The 24603-nt window shown below is 38.2% G+C and overlaps 1 protein-coding gene across 1 annotated transcript in view; it reads right to left on the bottom strand.

The window, feature by feature from the left end:
• nrg2a (neuregulin 2a) overlaps positions 1–24603 on the bottom strand; it is a 115286-nt gene that overhangs the window by 45495 nt on the left and 45188 nt on the right. Inside the window, exons 2-3 of the mRNA XM_047378918.1 lie at positions 5652–5817; positions 4325–4443 (exon numbers count right to left, since the gene is read on the bottom strand). Coding sequence (XP_047234874.1) covers positions 4325–4443; positions 5652–5817 — 285 coding nt within the window. The remainder of the gene's footprint in view (positions 1–4324; positions 4444–5651; positions 5818–24603) is intronic.

Here is a 24603-nt window from a genome sequence, read left to right as displayed (position 1 = left end):
AGATTGAATGGAAAGCATGTGTTGCAATCAACTGCATGTTTTGCACAGATTCTCAATTGTATTTAGGCCTGGACTTTGACTGGGCCATTGATACACATCAGTACGCATCACTGTGGCAAACTCTAATGGACTTCCTATAGCTTTCTTTCAACAATGGATTTGTTTTTTTTTTTGCCTCTCTTCCATGAATGGAATGCCAGACTAGTTGAGGGCATTATTAACAGTTGTCCTATAGACAGATTCTCATACCTGAAGTGTGAATGTCTGCAGCTCACCCAAAGTTATTGTGGGCCTCTTGGGTGGTTCCGTTCAATTTAGGGGTATTGGAGTAAAGGGGAGCTGGAGAGATACAAATCTTCAGAGGTTTAATGGAGTCCTTGTCTCATCCAATCAGCATTGTATAAAAGCCAAAAAGTGAGCTTGTCTCAATATTTGCTGGGTAGTTATAATGTTATGGATAATTAGTGTGTCTCCTCAGAGAAGTCCTCAAACCTGCTTATAGACATGTCACCCCTGATTTGCCCTGTCTTGCCTTCTCCCCTGGAGCATGACAGAAGTGGGTGTGCTGGAACACAATGGGACGCTTTTATTGAATGGTGAACCGACACATCGACACATACACAAACAAAGCAAACTGTGACATACATCTAGTGGTCATGGGAGTATTAAAGGAAGTACAGTAATGCCATGTTGGCGTATCCAAGAGTGACTTAGGAAATGTCAGTGCTGACAGACGAAATGCACAGGTTCTACACAACGACATACCTAGACAGTGAACAAGAAAGAAGAAAAAAAGCATGAAAAAGAATTTTGTTTCTGATGTGCTTTGGCATCAGCTCTATCAGTCACCAGCTCTTGTTTATTATACTTTGCACTACATGTAAGGATATCTTGTTTAACTTGTTTTAAATAGTCAGTGCTGCAAGTGAAAACACTATTCCATATAGTTGCTTAGTCCTGTTTTATCCATTATGGATACTGCAGGAATCAGCCCACATGCTCACTGCTTTGTAATATTAGATTTTCTTTGATATTTCTGCATCACCAGGATTTTCGTCTCCTAAGATCGTCATATACAGTTTCATGGGCCACTCGTTGCATTCTTGTGAGCTTTCACTGAATATGAAGACAAGCAGGTGCTGCTACCAGGAATTCTCTAAGCTCTGAAGGTTCAGAGCGTGATTCAACCTATTTTTTTTTTTATTGTCTTTAAACATGAGTGTTGTGCAGTTACTTACCTGTATGTAACATTTAATAAAAGTTAGCACAGTATGTCTTGGAAACATGTATAAATATTGCATTGTTAATAGCAAAAAGAAATATGATTTGTGTTTGGACAATGTGGAGTGTCACTGTAAGCATAAAGTAGGAGCCACATGACCTGCCCATAAAACTCAGCTAAAGCTTTTTAGATGTCAGAGAAATAAAAGAGGCAATCTCCAGCCGATTTAAAAATACAAGATGGATGGCTTCTTCTCTGCAGAAAGTGTTTGCTGGATTTCCAGCTTTCTCTGTTTTCCAAACACAATGGGTCCTTTCTTCTTCTGAAAATAGCTGCTACTCTAATAATGCAGCTCAAACTTAAGACTGCTAATAGAAAACAATAGCTCTAAAAACATTACCTTGACAAATGCAAAATATTGTGCCTCAAATTGAATACAAGGACACTAAGTGAAACTCAAGAACCCCCCCAAAGCCAGCCTTTTAATCTTTTTTTTTTCACACAACTACATCTCTAGCTGTGTGGGATGTCTACAAAAATTACCCGGCTGTCAAGGTCAGAAAGAGTGCCCTTTGTTTTAAAGTCACACAACATTCAAAACCATCGAGAGCCCTGCTCACAAAGCCTTGCTAAATAATTAACCCCCTTGAACTTTTTCACATTTTCTTACAACCAAAAGCTTTGATGTATTTTATTAGGATTTAATATGATAGGCCAACAAACAAAAGAAATACATTATTGTAAACTCTGACCAGCTTTGGTGTCCCTGATAAAGAAAAGCCCTCCCACAACATGATGCTGCCACCACCACTTTTACATGGGGCTAATTTGCTACTGCTTATAGCAGTTCGAATGTATGGCAAAAGGTTTAAATTTGGCTTCTTCTAAACAGAGAGCCTTCTGCCAGATGTTTGCTGTGTCTTCTATGTGGTTTGAGGCCAGGTACAAAGATGATTTCCTTATTGCTTTCTTTTAAGAATGGCTCTCTGCTTTTTCACTCATCTACAAAATTCAGATAGGTGGGGTGCATGAATAGAAATTTCCCTGTCAACAGATTTTCCTACCTGAGCTGTGGAGCTCTGCAGCTTCTTCTGTCAGGATTGGCTCTTGGTCTGGACCCAAATGCAGACAGGCAGGATCAGATTGGTGAAAATAAAAGGTTTAATAAATAAACAAAAACTTATAGGCAGGCAGGAGGTGGACGTAAACATGGAGCAGAGACAAAAAGGCTTGGACATGAAACTGGCTTGGCTTGGGAAAAATAGTTGTGAACAGTAGAGCAGATGAGATGAGTAAACCAGCCAGGAACAAACACGAATGAGGAGTATATATGGGGCATGGAACAGGTGATGCAACAACACCGATTGACAAAGTGCAGGTGGACCGAATTAAGCTGATTGCATGCTGACTATGGCAGGGAGTTGAAGCAAGAGATAACTGGAACTAAACAGGAATACAAGGACACAGTCACCTGAGAAACGTCTTACAAAAAAAGCAAAACATGAGCTGAAATACACTATAAACAGAATACAAGAATCATAAGAAACGAGACCTAAGAAAAGAACTAAAGCACCACCTGGAAAACAATGATCAGAAGCGAGATCCAAAACACAACTAGAAAAACATAATCAGAATCAGAGAAAAACCAAAAACAAAACTCAAACACCTTTAAATCATGACATCTCCAGAGTAACTACAAGCTTACTGCCTGCTCAGTTTAGGTGGTCAGCCATTCAAATCTTTAAATGATGGATAAACCAATTGTCTGTAAGATATCCAAAGCTTGGGTTATTGTTTTAAATCTACCCTTGCTTTAAATTTCTTCACAGTGTTCTCCCTGACCTGTCTGCTGTGTTGCTTGGTCTTCAATATGCTTTTTTTCACTACGTGTTCTCCAACTATCCACGTAGGCCTAATGTACATAAACTGACAGACTACAGTCAGGAGGCATCCAAAAGCTTGGATGCATGGTTAAGTGGTTGTATGGGATTCATTTAGTGCTATCAAAATGGGTCTGAACCAAAATGAATGCCACACTCTTTAGATTTTCATGTGTAAAACATTTTGGAAGATTTTCTTATTTTGCTTCCACTTCATACTTATGCACTGTTTTGGTCTTGCCTGTCACATAAAAACCCATTGAAATACAGTAAAGTCTATAGTTTTGAAGTGAATAAATGTGGAACATTTCAAGTTGCATGAATATTTTTAAAGTACTGCAGATATTCTGGACTTTTGCCAGAACTGGGATAGATCTGTTTTCATCTTGCTCAAAATGTTCAAAAGATCATCTTGTATGAACAATCTGTACCCAACACCCTGTAATGGACTGGTGACCTGACCAGGATGTACTCCACCTCTCGCCCAGTGAGCACCAGCACCCCCATGACCCTGCAACAATACGCCGGTATAGACAATGAATGGATGGATGGATGGATGGATGGATGGATGGATGGGTGGATGGATGGATGGAGGATGGATGGATCCGACATCCAGCATGTTCTTTCTTGATAAGAAGCAGAAGAAGATAGGTGAGATTCCTTCAACATTTTATTTTATTTTGGGCCATTCTATAAACGAAAAGCTACAAAGAGCAGCCGTAACTTTCCCCACTCTTCTTGGAGGAAATGCAAACTCACCACCTCACCAAATGGAAGCAGCTGTTATCAAAACTCTTTCATCTGCTGCAGTGCTTTTTGAAAATCTGTAACATGCACGCACAGGCACCAATCTCTACCAAACAAGCGTGGTAAATTTTATCCCGCAATCAAAAGAGAGTTTTTTTAAACATCTAATTTTAATAAGTTACTGTTGTTGTGTAAAATAGTCTTTAAGGCTGTTCTATTTCTAACAACTTGCAATGAATGACAAACTTAAAGCTAGATTTAACTACGGTTCATTGCCAAGTATAATGCTCCATTCCACAGAATAATAAACCAGAACCACATGTGTGGACAGTTGTTCTCCATGCATGTTAACACCCCTGCATGCCTGTTTGTGAGGGCTCTGTCAGATCTCTCAATTGGCAAGAGAACAGTCGCAAAAACAACAACACCAGCACATCTGCGCCGCTCCACCCGTTGCTCTGGAGTCGGTACTTACTGCCTTGGACGTTAACGGTGCCAGTGGAGTTGTCCTTTCCCAATGGATTCTCCACCACACACGTGTAATTCCCAGAATCCTCCAGTTTTGCACTGCTGATCTGGACTCTGGAGAATTTCCTGTGGGTGACAACACTCGCAAAGCTGAGTCAGGGGAACAGGGCAGGGAGGAAAAAAAACAAAGCATGGAAACGCAACAAGTGGGAACATGGAGAGACTAAGAGTCAGACTTAAGATCCATAGGTAACGTAACGTAAACTGTTATTTTGGGTATTTTCTCATCAAAAGTGAGTCTGTTTAACTTTAGCTCACTGTCTGCCACTTCATCAAATACGGAGAAATTACAGGATTTAAGCAAAATTTCTTCCTTTCTTTATATTTAGGCTAACTGCTTTGAGCTGCTTGTCTAAATTATGTAAGCTCATTACTAAAAAGATGCTGGCTACAGCAACATTGCATGACCTTGACACTAATTTAAGTCATGGTAAAACGTTCTACAGGCTTTCTAAACTGCAAATTCAGCTTTAACATTCAGGATTTTTAAAGGGAGGTTCTGTTAAAAGCTTAAAAGTATTTCACTAGTGGATAACTAACTTGGTGTCCTTCACTTTGTATAAATCAAAATTAGTTTGTTCCAAAGAATTAAGCTAATGGCTAGTCAATGAGGGGCCAAGCTAACTGCCTGAAGCTAATGACTACTCTAAGAGGGGCTGAGATTACAGCTTGAAGTGAATGGCTAGTTCAAGAGTGGCCAATACTAGCCTAGCATTTCAGGTTAGACTATGTGTCCGGTATGAAATTAAAGCAGTAGAAAATGCAAAATATTACAGCATGTAGACTATTTTATTGAATATTACACTTTCTTAGTTCTCTGTTGCTGCCTCTGACTGAAAATGATTAACATATTTCACTCATATCATGACTCACAAAGGAAGATCATTGGTGGCTCACTGCCTCCTACCATTTTCCTATGTTTGCTTTGCAAATAATCTTCAGCTTATGTGTAAATATAAACATAATGACAGTTATCAAGGGTAACTTTAGAACATTAATTTAAGCCTAATGGCTAGCTAGACTAAGGTTTACCAATGTAATTTTGAAATATTTTGCTCTTATCGAGAACAACATCAGAAAATGGTTGTAATCTTAGCTCAATATGAAATGAACTCAAAATAAGTCTGCAAGGTATGCCATGATAAAGTCAGTATCTCTATAGTATAAAGCAAAAAACAGCTGAGATAGAAATTACTACATTCTTAGTGCCTATTTTTCTGTGCATTTCAGTCTGATTGTGTTTTGATTACAGGACAAATATTCATTGTACTCACAGGTTGGACTTGATTTTGACTTTTCGGCTTTTTTTCAGCTCGTTGCCATCTTTGAACCATCTGTAGGTAGGGACAGGGTTTCCTGTGGCCTCACACTTCACCGTAAGCTTGTTTCCCTCGCCCACGATTATTGGATTCTTGATTGGTTTTAACTTTGGAGCAGCAGCTAAGATGGAATAAGGAGGAAAAACAAACTCAGTGTTAATGCACAATAACAATAACAAAACAAAAATATTTTTGGCTTAAGCATCATGGTTTGCTACTGGAGAAGACAGGGGAAGAGAGGAGAAACGGGAGCTAAGCCAGTAACCCCTTTTAATGGAATGAGCCAACAGCTCTCTCAAGTGACCTCCAGATGTGGTCACTGGAGACATCATCAACTTTGCCTTGGACTAATAAACATGCTCATATTCACTTTGGCTTTGCTTCTACAAAAACACCTGAGGCAGTATTTAGCAAACATCCACCAGCTGAGGAGGAAAATTTGCAACCACAAAAATCACGCACAATTAAATTCAATCTGGAAATAAGAAAAGTTATTATACCATAAAACTGGCTTGTTGTGTTTGTGAGAGGAAAAAGAAAACATGTTAAATTACAACCTCTTTAGTGTGCTTTCATTCTATAAAAACATTTGTATACAGAATCATTTCAATAAAGGCTTACAAAGAACATACATTCAGCAAGGAGCAGCTTGTCAGTTGACAGCTGCACACATATGTAGGTGGAGCAAGAAATGGGGTGAGCAGGGGTCAGCCAGGGGATGGCTAAGATACACATACACACACATCCTCCATCTCCTCCAATAGCCACGAATAACATTCACAATTTCATGCAGATTCTGCACCAAGCTGCCCTGCAAATAACAGCTGCTTGCTGCAGTTACCTCCAGAGGACAACACTTGAATGAAGACGAACAAAACATGACAAGCAAAATGAAGTTCACACAGGTAATGGCTCCAACTGGGCACAGAAATAGCCTTGCACCACATTTATCCCGTCTTGTCCTCATTTTTAGGAGACTGTCCTACTTCACTGACCTATTAAAAGAAGACATGTCTGCACAGAGCAAAAAAAAAAAAATCCAATGATGTTGCAGTTTTTAAGACTTTTGGTGGATTTAGGTTGACGGTTGTGATGGATTCAGGATAATGTTCAGTTAGCATTGACAGAGGTATTCAGGCACTTTATTCCTGTGTCAGTGACAATTTTAAACACATAAGTGAGTTATGACAAAACAGCCATTATGATAATCTTCTGCAGAATTTTAAGGAATAATCTGTTCTGGAGAGGTCACATACCTGTGAGACCTTTGCAAATGTGAATGTTAGGAACTCGTACTGTGGTAAGCTATGGTGCCTTGCAAAATCATTAAACAGCGTTCAATATTTTCAGATTTTATTATGTTATAACCACAAACATCAATCTATTTCATGAGACAGATCAACACAAAGTAGTGTTCAATTGTGGAGTGGAAGAAAATGATAAACGTCTTAATTTTTCTATAGATCAGTATGTGAAAACTGTGGCTTACATTTGTATTTAGCCCCCTAAGTAAATTTTGTAGAAATTACTTTGTAGAAATACGTTTTACTAAAATTATGGCTGCAGTTCGTTAGGAGTATGTCTCTGCCAGCTTTGCACATGTAGACATTGAATTTTTGCTAATTCTTTGTGAAATAGCTCAAATCAGAAAAAGGCACAGATTGAATATCCCTTGGTCTGAACTATTTCAGTCTTGCAGGCTGTTTGCAAAGGGTTGTTGCACTGTTGGAACCTTGTCCTTGCTAAAGATAAGTATTATCATGCTGCCACTATCATATTTCATGGTGGGGATGGCGTGTTCACAGTTATATACAGAGCTAGTTTTATACCATGTGCAGCGTTTAACTCATAGACCAAATTTCAGCTTTGATCTTATCTGACCAGAGCACCTTCTTCCACATAGATCAATACAAAGATGTGAAATTGAAGAAAAATGATACTCAGTTACTAAAATGTTAACAAGTAAACATTTGAAAATTGGGACATTCATATACAGGTCCTTCTCAAAAAATTAGCATATTGTGATAAAGTTCATTATTTTCTATAATGTAATGATGAAAATTTAACATTCATATATTTTAGATTCATTGCACACTAACTGAAATATTTCAGGTCTTTCATTGTCTTAAAACGGATGATTGTGGCATACAGCTCATGAAAACCCAAAATTCCTATCTCACAAAATTAGCATATTTCATCCGACCAATAAAAGAAAAGTGTTTTTAATACAAAAAACGTCAACCTTCAAATAATCATGTACAGTTATGCACTCAATACTTGGTCGGGAATCCTTTTGCAGAAATGACTGCTTCAATGCGGCGTGGCATGGAGGCAATCAGCCTGTTGCACTGCTGAGGTCTTATGGAGGCCCAAGATGTTTCGATAGCGGCCTTTAGCTCATCCAGAGTGTTGGGTCTTGAGTCTCTCAACGTTCTCTTCACAATATCCCACAGATTCTCTATGGGGTTCAGGTCAGGAGAGTTGGCAGGCTAATTGAGCACAGTGATACCATGGTCAGTAAACCATTTACCAGTGGTTTTAGCACTGTGAGCAGGTGCCAGGTCGTGCTGAAAAATGAAATCTTCATCTCCATAAAGCTTTTCAGCAGATGGAAGCATGAAGTGCTCCAAAATCTCCTGATAGCTAGCTGCATTGACCCTACCCTTGATAAAACACAGTGGACCAACACCAGCAGCTGACACGGCACCCCAGACCATCACTGACTGTGGGTACTTGACACTGGACTTCTGGCATTTTGGCATTTCCTTCTCCCCAGTCTTCCTCCAGACTCTGGCACCTTGATTTCGGAATGACATGCAGAATTTGCTTTCATCCGCAAAAAGTACTTTGGACCACTGAGCAACAGTCCAGTGCTGCTTCTCTGTAGCCCAGGTCAGGCGCTTCTGCCGCTGTTTCTGGTTCAAAAGTGGCTTGACCTGGGGAATGCGGCACCTGTAGCCCATTTCCTGCACACGGCTGTGCACGGTGGTTCTGGATGTTTCTTCTCCAGACTCAGTCCACTGCTTCCGCAGGTCCCCCAAGGTCTGGAATCGGCCCTTCTCCACAATCTTCCTCAGGGTCCGGTCACCTCTTCTCATTGTGCAGCGTTTTCTGCCACACTTTTTCCTTCCCACAGACTTCCCACTGAGGTGCCTTGATACAGCACTCTGGGAACAGCCTATTCGTTCAGAATTATCTTTCTGTGTCTTACCCTCTTGCTTGAGGGTGTCAATAGTGACCTTCTGGACAGCAGTCAGGTCGGCAGTCTTACCCATGATTGGGGTTTTGAGTGATGAACCAGGCTGGGAGTTTTAAAGGCCTCAGGAATCTTTTGCGGGTGTTTAGAGTTAACTCGTTGATTCAGATGATTAGGTTCATAGCTTGTTTAGAGACCCTTTTAATGATATGCTAATTTTGTGAGATAGGAATTTTGGGTTTTCATGAGCTGTATGCCAAAATCATCCGTATTAAGACAATAAAAGACCTGAAATATTTCAGTTAGTGTGCAATGAATCTAAAATATATGAATGTTAAATTTTCATCATGACATTATGGAAAATAATGAACTTTATCACAATATGCTAATTTTTTGAGAAGGACCTGTATATTCAGCCTTCCTGTGTCAACACCTTGTAGAACACCTTTTACTGGTTTCACATAATTTTTGGGTTATGTCTGGACCAGCTCTGCTTTTCTGTATTTAGCACAATCCATTTAAATTCAACTCTGACCAGCTTCCCTGTCCTTGTTGAAGAAAAGCATTCCCACAGTATGAAGCTGCCACCACCTCATTTGACTGTGGAGGTGGTGCATTCATGGTGATATACAGTGTTTTCAGCCACACATAACATTCTGAAATCCTATAAGTAAGACCTCTCAAGGCTTTGTTTCAACAATGTATTTGTTCTTGGAGAGATTGGACTGAAAACATTAGAGAACACACTTTTAATTTGTAAAAACTGCATTTCCCTTTCGTTCCCCTTCACAGCTAATGTCTGTCCCAAGTCCCAATTAATTACACTGAGGTCTATGGTTATACCAAAACAAAATATAGCAAAGTTCAAGAATAAAAATTTTGCCAAGCAGTGTATAAGTTTGTAAGTATGTCTCATATCTCACATTTAGCACTGATATCCATGAGAGGAGAATCTCTTGCTTTTAGTACCAGGAAACAAAAACCTCTGTGTTTCTGTTCATCCAAATAACATAGTCTGCTAAAACCTATACCCCAGCAAAAATATATAACAATCTTTGTTATTGATGATGTTCATAAAATTTGAAAAGTTATATTTAATAAATGTTTAAATTCATAGAGCTTGAGTATATCCAGTACAGCTAATAGTTGGATCAGTATAACACATCTGCTTAAAATAGTTGCTACTTTCAGTGGGTAAACCAAATAGCAAAGTTGAATTCAAAATAGCTTACAGATCAATGAAAACATAGCCATTTTTAGTTCTATAGCGGCCACTTTGTTGCTAAAATTATCCTGCTTTCACTAAGAGAAGGACCTTTTAGCTGTGATCTGCATGCAGCTGGGAAAAGTGGCTGATGATATTTGTAACATTGGGAAAACAAAGAAAAAAAATTCTAACAAGGCAGGGAAAAGACAAAATGTACTTTTTTAATGTAGCACTTTGAAACTTTAATGAGCTTTTGGTCTCAAGATTGATATTGGTGAAGCAATTGCTCGAGGAATTGCTTCAAGATTTTCAAGTCCCAAGAGTTTGGAAATATAAAACTCCCATTTAGTCAGCAAAGCATAACTGCAGATCTGCTAAAAGTCATAACATTATATGAGCTGAACATATACGACATATTGCCATTTGACATCAACTCTGCAAGAGCTTCGGGTTTATTGATAGCCAGAAGCAAGGCCTAATACTGAGCCATAAACATTTTCTGCTGTTTAACAATTTAATGCACTACATGGGAGTTGATGTTAAACAGTGCTCAATGTCCTGTGGATTACCCTACTGACCCCTCTAATTTTCACATTACTCTTACTAAAGGAACTTCCCAGCACTGTATTAGTTGTACTGTAAAGACTATGTAACAGTATCTGCAGATGTCTGGTTTGATAAGCCCTTTCAGACAGTGTTGCGAACTTTCATTTGAATGTAATCAGAAAATCAGTGTCTTCTGCTTCTAAAGCTATTTAAAACATATAGAGCAGGACTTAAACATGCTTGCATGAGCCAACACTCCAAAGTATGAGAAAATGAACTTCTGCTCATGATTTCTACATGCACTCAACAGTGCCAGACAAAGCCTGAATGAGGAAAGTCTTGTCTGTCATAGTCAGAGAGATGCAAGAAGGAGGTTGCATTGACTATAAAGAAAAGAAAAAGAAATGTCCGGACACAAGTCTGTCCTTGCCAAGAGAATTAACAAAGATTTGTCCTTGGCTAGAGAAGTAACAGAAACAGAGGACTCTAAGTTTTATCAGCCCGGTTAGCCAGATGTGCAGGAGGATCTGCTTCATTTGTTCAGCTTTGAAATACTCATTGGTATCATTACTATGGAACGATTAGTTCACTTGTATGTATCAAACAAAATAAAAGGATAAGTGTTTTTTCATTGAAGATCTGTGAAGTCATCATTAATCCTTCTCTTCATTGTAGTAGAAAGATGTCATTTTGCTATGGGTTTCTAGAAACATTAGTAGGACCTTTTAATAAATACAGTGTGTGGAGCTAAGTAATAATCAGACATATTCTTCATTTTGGTGGATTTTAGCAGTTTGACAACTAAAATGCTTACATCCATTAGCTGATACGACACATTTGCACCTTTGCAAGACAGCTAAAAGCTAGTGTCATGCTATTTCCTATCTTGCAATACTGCCATATTGAAAAATACATGTTATGCAGGTCTGAATGTAATTAAATAAAATTGATATTGTGAAACATCGACTCAAAGTCCTGTCAGGTCTTTGAGTCGTGAGTATTAGTTTTAATATCCACCCAATTTGAACTGTGACTGTGTATTGGGATCAAGGATGTAGAATTCATAGTATTTTACTGTATGAGGAGAGGGTGTGTTATTTTTTTCTGACAGATCCTCATCGTTTTCTTTTTTTTTTCATATTCAACAGGATAAACTGAAAATCTGGGCATTTCAAAGCTCTATACGTGCATTTAATCTGTTACAGTCTATAGTAGTTCATGATTATATTCTGCCAAAGGTTGCTAGCTGTATCCATCTACCTCATCAGCTGTGATTTGTTATTCCATTCAGGAGATGTGAGTAAACATTTAAGATGTGGATAAGCATTGTGCTTTTCCAGGTCTTGTAGATATCTGGAAATTATCTTTGCAGTTGACAAATTGATGCAGCTGGCACCCTCAAAGAATGTCATTTTAGCATAGCAGTACAGACATTGTTCAGCTGAAAAAACTGCGACAAACAGAACAATCTCAACCAGCATAACTTAAGCATAGTAACTTGGGAGCTGAGACAACAGTAATAAACTTAACAAAGGCGTATTGTAGAATTGTAGAAGTTAATTATCTATCAGTTTTTTAATGAATTTTTAGTTTGAGTTTCTTTCAACTGCTTGAAAGTTAAACATGGTCACCCAACTAAAAAGTTGTTTGCCTTCCACTACTCTGAAGATTTATTCATTAATGACTTGCTACCATAAGTAAGGGAACTATCACTGATAACATCCTATTAAGTTTTTGCAGCATTAACACTATGTTAAAATCAACAGTGTTAGTGATTACCAACTTTTAATGAAAGCAAATGGTCAATATAAACAAGCAGTCCTTTTCATACCCCTAATGAAACAATGTGCGGCAGTGATGATAAACCGTGGCCTCAGCAGCCTGTTTCTCTCTTTTTGAAGCACAGGGGCAGCTGCAGACATGGACTATAAAAACCCAATTTGAGAATAGAAGCCTATCTGGCGTGTCAACAGCTCATGCCTTGGGTAACAGTTGGAGATCTCAGCCCACATAGCTGTTCAAAAACAACGTTATTTGATATATTAACAATGCCTTACTCTTATTATAGAGTTGACATTTCTGTTTCATTTCCAGAAGCTTAGGAAAGGAATCTAAGGCATGCATTTTTGTTTTTTCTTTTTTTCCACACAAAGTATCCCTGATTACAACGGTGTTATGTCACCTCGCTGCATGTTGTCAAAAAACAAATGCGCTTAGCCAGAGATATGCCATTTGCAAGTGGAAATGTTCCTCAAATGCTACACACTAGTAAATGTAACACAACATCTGTTCAAAAAGATCACTTTAACAGTACGCAGCCAAATCTGCTTTTACAAAATGACGACCTTGTACATTCTCACTACTGTTCTGACTTTACCTGCCATCCAGATATCTCCAAAATTACAATCATTCTTTTTTTGAAACGTTTCAGGTGAACTAATTAAGACTACGAATGTAATTCCAGCTTTTGGATATAAAATTGGAATTAGATACTTAATTGCAAATACTTGGCATTAGTTAGAATTTCTGCACATTTGCGCCTTTTAAATCAGTTTAAGCTAATGTTTTTTTTTTTTGGTTTGAGTAGAAAGGTTTTACCATACATTGTTTCAGCAGTGGGTCAGGAATAACTAAAATTCAGCTTCTTCGAATGTATTTTAATTAAGGATGAATATTTGGGCTGACATTATTATATTGCTGTTATTGGCAATAACCAATATTTATTAATATTATATATGGTATATATATATTTCCCTTCCCATTTGACACTATGAAAAATGGCCACAGCGCTGACACAGCTGCTTCAGTTAAACACCTCACAATCCTGCAGTGCATCACTATCACATGCCCACATAAATATCACATGGCCAACCACCTTCGCCTACCAAAACACATACACAAATGGCAACAAAATGAAAACAAACATTCGTTATTAATATTGGTCCAGTTTTACTAATGGGTCCAATACCGATATGTTATAAATTACTAACATCAGCCGATACCGATGTTAATACTGATACTAATACTTTATGGTGTAAAATCAACATGATGATGATGATGTATGACCATATCTCATGTACTAAATATTCATTTTCTGTACTCGTCCAATTCTTACAGTTTGACGCCCAACCCAAGCAGTCAGTGGGTGAGAGGTGGTCAAAGAATTACAGACTCATAATGGACAGAGTAAAGAAATAACAAAACATGCATGTATTTGGACAATGGGGAGAAACTTGTGTATCTTGTACTCACACAAAAAGGCCAGGCAAGAATTCCAACCCAGGATGTTCCTTCTGTCAGGAGTGCATAATTTACTGACTCAACACCCTCAGCTGTTTGTCCATCAAAAATAAATATCACATGCAAACTTATATCTGTAATATATCTGTAATAATAAGAAAATATTATTTTAGCAGCATGTAATAACTGCTTTTTTGTTTAAAAAGAAATTAGGTTACACTTTTATTTTTTACATTTTGTGAGGTGATGCTATTCTACTGTTGTATTTTAACTCAAAGTTATTATACTGTTATAGTGTTGACTTTAGTCATGCCTGAATCCTGCCAAAAACAGATACTATATGAATTATATAGCAACATAAAGATAAGAGGTAGATTTTAAACCTCTAGCTGTCATCTAAAATTCGTGTTCAAGTTAAGATTACCGTATTTTCCGCACTATAAGGCACACCGGATTATAAGGCGCACCTTCAATGAATGGCCTATTTTAGAACTTTTTTCATATATAGGGCGCACCGGATTATAAGGCGCATAGAATAGAAGCTACTGCAGTCAAACGTTTGACTGGGGTTGCGTTATGCATCCACTAGATGGAGCTGTGCTAAAGAGAATGTCAACAAAACAGTCAGATAAGTCAGTCAGTCAAACTTTATTAATACACTACAAACCAGCGTTCTGATAACTCCATTCACTCTCATGGTAAGGTCTCCTCTACATAGAATTCTATTGAATAGAGCCAACCGCACGTTAGGAATGCATTGGAGTCTATGAAGTTGAAGTTGAAATCAAACGTTAGTTAAAACGTGAAAGGGAACTTTTCCCTGATTCAGTAAACACGTAAAAGAAACAGTTTGATGCACTAAATCAAACGTTAGTACATTCACCATATAGTAGCGTTAACTGCTGCTGCTCTATTCCCATGTTCGATTGCGTAGCTGACAGCATTGAGTTTGAACTCAGCATCGTAAGCGTGTCTCTTGAAAGGTGCAATTTTGGGGTCGTTATACACACACAAGTGGTGTTGGACTAGGAGTAAGCACAGTACAGGTGTTTACCGCTATTACTTCGGCGACGCCCCTGACTACGGTAGCTGTAATGCTGCAAGCGGTGCGGCGTTGTAGTTTTCCAGTTGTACTGAAACATTTTGACAGAGCGCCGTGTACAACCAGTATGGATCAACCAATTGACCAATTGATCCATATATAAGGTGCTCCGGATTACAAGGCGCACTGTCATTTTTTGAGAAAATTAATGGTTTTTAAGTGCGCCTTATAGTGTGGAAAATACGGTAGATCAAAATCTATCAGGATTTCTCATATAAATCAGCCTTGAAAAGACTTTCTAGTTTTCTGCTTCTGATAAGACATATTTTATATACTTTTAAAAAACACACCTAAGCAGCATTTCTAAGAATAAATTAGTAGGTGTCTGAGATTTCATAGAGTGAACGAATATTAATGGGCTAGACACGTTTTTCGTTGTACGAATCCTCTTTTGAGAGAAATTATTATCACCCCTGAAATAGTTGGAAACAATGACCACTGCCTCCACTGACTTGTTGCTGACTAATTCAAATAGCACCATCACGGCTTTAAAGGTGTAGTAGGTATTATTACATGAAGAAAAGCAACAAGTACAAACTATCACAAGCACTGACTTTCTTGAGTAATTATTGCAATCCCTCGCTACACACGCAACCATCCTTCCAGAAAGAGACTTGTTGTGTTTTGTCTTGACATATGATAAGTGGGAGGTGTAAGTGTATGAATTATAGCTTCACAACCAGCAGCAGCATATTTATATAGGTCAGGCACTATAAAAATATCCAATTACAGTTGGTGCTTAGTTTTTCTTCCACTGAGGTATAATTTTCTTTCTGTAACAACTATGGTTTAAAACTGAAGGTGATTCAAAAATAAAGGCTTTCACTTTTAAAATGTGTTAGACTTCACTTTTCTTGCCGTTTCGCTCAAAACAACCAGCATGCATCTACATTACAAGCTGTTGAAATAGATAGACGAGGAAGTAAAAGATCATGTAACAGGGCAGATGTAGAATAAACACTTTTTGGTTCAAATATTTTGAATGAAAGTGCACTTATTTTAAGAAACTCCTGGAGTGAGGGGAGCTCTTTTGAAATGAATGTAAAAAGCAAACTTTTTCACAAGAAGACACAAGACAAAACTGTCCCCCATGACCTGTGTGATCACAGACTAACGGCTTCGGTAGATTGCTACTGTTTACATTCAATTATGGTTCGACACACCTAATTCCGACAGGCACGTGTACACATGCACACACTCACACAGCACATTGTATAACATCTAATTATGCAGCATACCGTTTCATCTATGCGAACAGTTATGTTGAAATTATTTCTTCAATATTTCACTGCCCAATCTAAAAACATGCTGTGTGAAAGGAAAATGTTCAAATAAGAAAACTTTACTGAAATATTTATTGCAGTTAATTGATCATTCTTAGAGGATTTTTTTTTTCACAACGCACCTGTGCTGCAACCAGTAAACCCTAGTTTAGCTAACATGTTAGCTAACTACTTTTTGTTCAGTGTTAGCTAATGTAATGAAAAGCAACATAATTTATAATTGAAAGAATGAAAAAGATTCTTTCCATATATAATTATACTCAATCTGCTTATTTTGACTAGGAGTGACTAACATGGTTAAAACATGATTAAACACTTAGTTCTTAAAGAAAATATTATAATAGTTATTAGAGCCAGTGAACATTCCTAAACAATCTTGCCAACATTTTGTGCTTTACAACCGACATTAATTTAAGATTGGAAGTACACCAGGTCTCAGTTTGTTTAGCCTGATTCTGAGACAACACCAGTACTCAGACAATATGTACTCTTGTCAGCTCCTGGTCAACTCGCCACTTCACCAGTTTCTACCCTTCTTTCATACCATGGTAAATGTCTTTATTTATTGTTGCATTTAGATATTTTCATTAATTATGAAGATAAACAGTAATACAAATGCCTAAATCTTATAAATGATTTAATTGAAGTGTATACTACTATCAGAAACTTTGTATACTTTTTTCCAGGGTTTCTGTAGGATCTTAAAACGTCTTTTATTTGTTAATATCAATTTTAAGCATTTAAACGTCTCAAATGCATTCAAATCTTCCGTACCAGGTCTAGTTACTTTTCAAATCTATGGATTTATTTATTCTTTCATTCATTCTTGATTCAACTCATGCGTTTTATTTGTTTGTTTTTTTCTGGGGCGGGGGCGTTAATGTACTGTTGGCTATTATTCATTCTGTGTGTTGTTATTTCTGGGTGGAGAATGTTTTTGCAGATCACGATGCTGTGAAAACTTCTACTACTACTCCTGTATTTTTTGTGGGGGTTTAGAGAGGTATTGTTGAAATGGTCTTCGTATTTGTGTTGCGTTCTGAGGTTTAGTTTGACCAAAGCGCAGACAAGCGCTAGGCAGCAGCATGTTTAAAGGAGTCTTATTTTTTATTTTAAGAATAATCCAAAAGTTTCCCAAACGTAGCAAGAACGTGAACAAGAGAAAACAACAAACACTAGGAGGCAGGAAATAAACAAACCAAACTAAAGTCAAAACATAAAACCACAACAAAGTCCAAAATGTTGCACCACGACACTTTGTGCATTATCTCCTTTAACCAGGCTTATCTTGAAAACAGAAATTTCAGTGTTTTCAAAAACCCATTGTCAATGACCATTGACAGCAAAACATATCAAATGATGTGCTAAAACAAATATCCCTTCTTGACATGTTTTGTTTTGAAGCTTAAACCTGTCAGTATTGGAATCAAAATACCGATGGCCAAGGTCCAGTGATGTGCGTTGTCTGAATGCACTTAAGCAGAATGTTTACACTATGGGCTACTAGTGAAAGTTGGGAAGTGTACAATAATCAATAATGCTCTGCAGCTAACGCAATATGTGTTCACCTTAAAGGGGCACTGTCTGACGTTCAGAAACGCTAACGTAAAAGCACGGAAGTCACATAGCAGAGAAATGAAAAACAAAAACTTAATTGGACTAAGTTTTAAGTTGCGTATTAATTATCAAGCCAATCTAACCAAAATAGCACTCTTTAATGAAGTCATAAAACCTAGTTTCATTACAGCAAACAATGAATAGATTATAGAAAATCACTTTAAATTGTCAGTTGTCCAAGCAGCTACAAATGGTCAGTATGAAACAAACGGCGCCATTTCTTATCCCACAAAATTTAGGTACAAAGCTAAAAAAAAACTAAAAAAAGAAAATTGACCAGAAGATTGTGAGCATATCCTAATCGTTCATGTAATATTGTTACGTTAGCCCTCATTTATTCCCTTTACTTTAGTTTCAACCAGGAAATATTCCATTGAGATACACTCTTCTGCCTGAAGGTTCTGGTTCTGGTGAGCAATCATTTTAAGAACGACAACTTATTGTCCTAAAGGCCAGAAAGGCCTGAAGAGCTAACTATAGCTAAAACAGCAAATTATTTTTATAAAACTTGCATATTACAAAGTTGTGGTTGTCTGATAAAAACTAACCTTTAGAATCTTTTGTTATCAAACCATTGGATTTAAAAATATATTGAAGTTTAAGATAATTTCTGTAATAAATTTAGATTACAGAATGTGATAAATTAACCTTTTACAGAGCTAAGAAGTAAGAGAAAAATATAACCTGTCTCATTAAACGATTAAATTTGTTTGTCAAATAACTTTTTAAAAAGAACCTGAATGACAAAAAAAGTTAATGGGACCGAAGATTTCAAACCTGCCTCTCAAGTATTTTTTTAGTTTCAAAGTACTAGTTTAAGTTTAGAACGCTGTGTGAAAACCAGTCATGTTGTTGGAGTTACTAAACATAATTGTTTTTTTTTCTTTCAAATTCACAGTTTAGGAACAAAAAAAGAGGGATTTATTTCATTGTCCAACTATATCCAAAGGCACGGGATATGAGGAAGAGGGGAAGAATTTGAGTCAAATGTCTTACTGTGTCATCCTAAACCACCTGCTATTATTCATGATGAGCTGTATAAGTTAGATTAAAGAAGAGCATTGTGGTACTATAAAGATAGTCATGGTTGCAGATGGATAAACAAATGGTTGCATACAGGTACTCATTAACACTGCAATCATACAACAGCACATAGAAGGTGGTATCAAGCATAGGTCCAAAGCTGATTGGTTTGATGATAACAACAACTGATTCATAAGAAAAAATTAAGTGTAAAATAATCAAAACCAAACTAGGTGTAAAACTGTTTAACATTGCACTTTTCCATATAGCCAAGCTGACCTCTGACCTTTCCTCAAAATAGTAAAGTCAAACCCTAACACCAACTACTGTGGGAAAATCATGTCTATCCGGATATATGAAAGCCTCGGTCACATGTACCATGCACTTGTCGAATTCCCCTTGTGCTTTACTTTTTTGAGGATTATAAACTTTCCTAATATATTCACAGTGCTATTGAATGAGGACCTATCCATTTGATTATTTCATAGTTCAAAATGGCAGAACAAGCCTGACCACAGGGCGTTGACAACAGTGAATGGGAATTTTTTGCGTGCGTACTGATTTTTCCAATTCATTCGCCCAACAAAAGGAACACCATGCCCAATTGTTCAACAAGGTCTCTATACATCCCCCAAGTGCCTACTCATGCAATAACATGTAGATGTTTTTCTAAAGCAACACCAATGAAATTATCCAAATCCTCCAGCTTTAAGTTTATTGAGGGTTGAATCAATCAAGAATCTAACAGATATTTCATGAAGACCTGAAGAAACTCCACCCATTTTTGGAAAAACTGTCTCTTAAAGAAATAAAATAGAAGACAAATAGAAGTTTCATATTTCTTTTTGGTATTATACAATGTGTTTTAGCAATAAGCCCCTAATAACACATCTAATGCTGGTTTTGAATTAATACATTTTGCTTACATAATAACTCAAAAAAAAACTGCAATAAAATTAAATTATGAAACTGTGCTTCAAAGTAAAGTAGCAGCAAAAACATTTGGCAAACACACAAAGGAAACCACTTTGAACACAAACTTACTCAACTTTCTCAGGGTCTTTGGAAACTGATGTAAGCTGTTTATGTCACAAGTTTAGAGACTACGCTTCAATCTGGAATGGGGGCCAGTAACTATTTCAACACTTTGTTTAAAACAATAAAATGAGACAGATAACCAGTAGTTTGCTTAAAAAAAATGTGGGAAGCTGAAACCTCTAGTAGGCCTTTAAAAAAAATGAAAAAACAAGTTGGATTTAGTGAAAAACATCCCATTTAATCTCAAGCTTTATCTGCTGGAGACTGACAGGGGTGACATCACCAGGTACAAAATGTCTATCAAGATGAAGCCTCAAAGAGATGATATCTGATCAAGCAAGAGATGCCACATATAGAAACTACAGTAATAATCCAGTGTTTGTCCTTAAATTGTCACTGAATTGGGGGCTGGGCCTTCGGCATGACCTGAGGTCAAACTAAAGTGACGTGCTGCAGCTTGTTGAACTTACTACAGAACAACCACATTTCTGCCTCTGTGACTGTGAAATACAAACTGGTCTGAGGCTTCTTTCTGAAAAACCAAATCAGCTTAGCGCACACGCTAAAAAAGAAAAAGTGCCGACTTTTATGCTGAATGAGTCACGACAGACTCAACATTAAAATGAGTAGTGAAAACACTTAAGCAACCTTTGAAATATTAACCCTGTCAAAGAGCGCGTTATGATGCAGGGCTTGCTGTCACAAAGGCATTACTTTTCAATTACTATTCTGTGATAAGTGATAAAAACTGGGGATTGCTAAATCCCTTCAGTGCACAAGTTTTTAGGGGACTCCTTCAGTTGTTATTTAATTCGGTGTAACTTGGTCTATCATTTTTGCTTAAACAAAGAGCTGCCAAACAAATGCGACTGTATGTCTTTAGCTACTGAAAGGTAAGTTCATGTGACAAGTTGGCTGCAACTTTGACAAAACAAGGCTATAATTTCCCCTTCTTAATACAGTAATTCAATCTTAATCTTGCTCTTTTGTTTGTCAGTCTATTTCTGCGTCACTGTTCCTCTCTGCTGTAAACATTCACAAGTCTAAACATGTTACACAGAAACTACATTTTATTTACCTGTAGCAGGATCGCCCTCTTTCTCCTTTTGTCCTTTCTTACCCCCTTTCTTTTTCCCTTTCTTGTCTTTTTTCTTGATCTCTGTCATGCTGTAGTCAAACGGTAGTCCTTTTTGGGAACGTGTGGTAAATGGGCACCACCAGACTCTCTGAGAGTGTGAAAGCGTCTCTCTCCTCCTATATAGACTGCACCGATCAAGGATAGGAAGGAACTCTGACAGAGGGAGGGAGGAAAGAGGGAGGGAACAAGAAACGCATTTCCCATTGCATGATGGCAATCAACCCTCCAGACAGGATCTTCAGCCCCTGAGTGAGGACAGAGACAGAGAGGGTGTCCCAGGGAGTCTGGACATAAAACTCTAACTTCACAACAGGGCTTCTCTGAAGCTCCATTTCACCATCCCAGGCAGCATCTTCTTCCCTCTACTGACCCGTAGAAGAAAAGTGAAATGAGACCAGCAAAGTTATCCCTCTTAGCACGGCTCACCCCACCCTGATAAGTCTGCAGACGACCTGCCCTTGCCAGGATGATGTTGGGGTCCCAGAGCAGCCTCACATCTGGTTCATGTTTGTGGAGCACAGATTTTGTAGACATGCGTGTGTGAGGTACTGAATGTCAGATCACAATCTCTGACAGACTCCTGCTCAAAATTACACTTCCTCACTTCCTCGCTCGTCTGTCAGTACCTCCGCCGGTGCTACGGGCGGGTTTCAGCACGCCATTGGCTGAGGTTCGTCGTTCCCTGACGCTTCTGGCCAGTAGTCGTTATTGTCCAAGAAGCAATAAGAGTGTAGAACAGGTAGAGAACGTTTCATACTGATTTTGTGATATTGTTTCTGTATATTTCTTGACTCTGAAAAGCAATATTACCCTTGATGTTCTCTCTAGGCAGTTTTGAGCACTGAAAAAATAGAGCAAAGTAGACATTTAAGATAAAGGGGAGATAGGAACAAGATGAAGACCCGGGCAATTACATGCGTGGCTCCAAAAGAAATAGGGTGACAGTGTAAAAGGGCTACAACTATTTCTTTCATGTTCATATGACATGTCCCTGACAGTGATAGCTCCCTCACAGTCTTATTTCAACCTACTGCAGTGCCTTGCAAAAGAAAAGCTTTTTCACAATCTGTCATTTTATAAACACAAACCCCAATGTATTTTACTAAGATGTTTTGTTACAAATCAACACAAAAATTTGCTGAGGAGTGGAAGAAAAAAGGATAACTGGTTTTAAAGTTTTTTGTACAAATAAAAATCTGAAAGGTGTGGCATGCATTTGTATTAAGCCCCACTGAATTGTGCAGAAACACCTTTGAGACTATGTCACTATTAGCTTTACACATATAGAGTCCAGAGTCATCAGTCAAATTGGAAGGAAAGCCTCTGAATAGCAGTTCTTAAGTCTTGCCACAGACTTTGACTAGGTTATTTTAAAACATGAATATGTGTTGCTATAAACCATTTTAGCTCTACCTGTACATTATGAGCTGCTGTCCTGCCGGAAGGTGAACCCCCATTTCACAGCCATTTTTGGCCACTTCACCTCAAAGTAAAATTTGTCAGGTGAGCAAAACCTAAAAATTTAATTATCTCAGTGAATGTTTTTCTTTTTTTAGATTTTAGAATAAAGAACATCTAAGTTTTACAAAGGAAAGAAATCATTTTGTTGTTATGTAGAAAATTTGGTAAAAAAAAATATAAACAGAAGCTACTATAACTAACGTTTCCCATTGCCTTTAAAATTTAAAACAGAGTTTATCATGTTTGCTCAAAGTTACTAGGAGCCACCAGGTAGCAGACATTTGATTTACGTAGGTTGGTAGTTGTGCCATACGCTGTTTGCAGATGATTGAACAAAGCTCTGTTAGGTGCTTGAGATATTATGTTAGAACTTAACCCTGCTTTAAACTTCTCCACAACTTCCCTTGACCTGACTGGTGTGCTCCTTGTGTCATCGTCAAGCTATTTATTCACACAATTGCCCTCTAAGAAAATACTGTTCTGGATTTATACTGAGATAAGTTTACAAACTGAAGGCAGCTGGATGCAATGAATTCGGGGCTTATTGGAGTAAAGGGGTGCAAATACAAAAGCAAGTCAGAGCTTTCAGATTTTTATTCGTAAAAAAAAAAAACATTCAAAAGCATGTATCATTTCCTTTTCTCTGCAAGATTTAGCCCGACTTCACATGGCTCAATCACACAAAACCCCAATATTTTATACATAAAGGTCTGTGCGTGTAATATGAGAACATGTGAAAAAGGTCAAGCGCTGTGAATAATTTTGAAAGACACTGTATGTTAGAGCAAGGTTTTCAAAATTTAGACGTATTGCGGTTTGATGCCCTGCTAAAGTGTCAAAAGATTTTTAAAGCGAAACGGAAAAACAACAGTCACCCTCAATGAAACTCATCGATGAGTCATCTGTGGGGCCATCCCGGGGTTTGTCTCTGTCAAGCCCTCAGAGGATTCCTGGTGTTTCTTGCTAGTAGGCGGCAGGGATTGAGAAGGGCTGTTCAGGGGTCATGTCTTAACAGGTCAGCGGCCTTAGTAGCATAATCCTTATCTGTGGGCTAAAGGGGTCAAAACAAGGCCAAGGTTTGAAACAGCATCCAGCTCCAATGCAGCGCTTTTCTGAGTTCAGCAAAACAAGTTTCTCTTTCCTCTGCTCTCTCCTCCTGTGGTAGTTCTCCATGATCTAATCTATCAGCAGAGGCAGAAGTAAGAGCTGGCAGGGGCCATGGTGTGACAGGGATCTGCTCCTGCCACGTTGTACTGCTGTATCTATCCCCAATCTCAACGCACACTTCCTCCACTTGCCGTTTTGACAAGATTGGACTTGTAGCCAGGATTGCACGTTTCTAGGTGGGCACGCAGTTTATGTGAGCACACATGACGTCAAGGTGTAAAGAAAAAAAAGTGCCTTTCAGGATGACAGGATGCAGATTTGGAAGGATATTTTTCCCTAAATACATTTGTCATCTGCCTTTTTTAACATCCTAAACACGTCTTCAAGCAGATCAATACAACAAGGCATACAGCAATGCTTAAGATCAATTATGAGAATGCAGTGTGGATATAGTTAGAGGTACAGTAAGCAAGGGCCAGCATGAGATTCTCATGGTTTAATAATATTCTTGAAAGATTTAAGACCAAATTGTATAATATGATCTCATTGTGTATATAAAGAAGCACTTGTCAACTAAATTTCTAAAACTGTGTTACACTGATCAGAATGATGGGCGGCGTTCCTTTCTTTCTGCACCTGTTTTTTACCAAACAGAATTATTTTCAGAGAGGAGCCAGTTTGAGTGGCTCTGGCATCTATACCGGATGCCTCGTGGACACCTTACTTGGAAGGTGTTGCAGGCACGTCCCACCGGGAGGTGGCCCATGGGACGGCTCAGGGCAAGCTGGAGGGACTATGTCTCTCTGCTGGCCTGGGAACGCCTTGGACTACCCCGGAGGGGCTGGAGGAGGTGTCTGGGGAGAGGGACGTCTGGGTGTCTCTGCTGAGTCTGCTGCCACCGCAACCCGGTCCCGGATAAAGCGGAAGACGACGAGTATGAGTACGAGAA

Source organism: Girardinichthys multiradiatus, chromosome 11 (assembly GCF_021462225.1).
Source record: "Girardinichthys multiradiatus isolate DD_20200921_A chromosome 11, DD_fGirMul_XY1, whole genome shotgun sequence".
Taxonomy (NCBI): domain Eukaryota; kingdom Metazoa; phylum Chordata; class Actinopteri; order Cyprinodontiformes; family Goodeidae; genus Girardinichthys; species Girardinichthys multiradiatus.
This window is presented reverse-complemented; position numbering and strand designations above follow the sequence as displayed.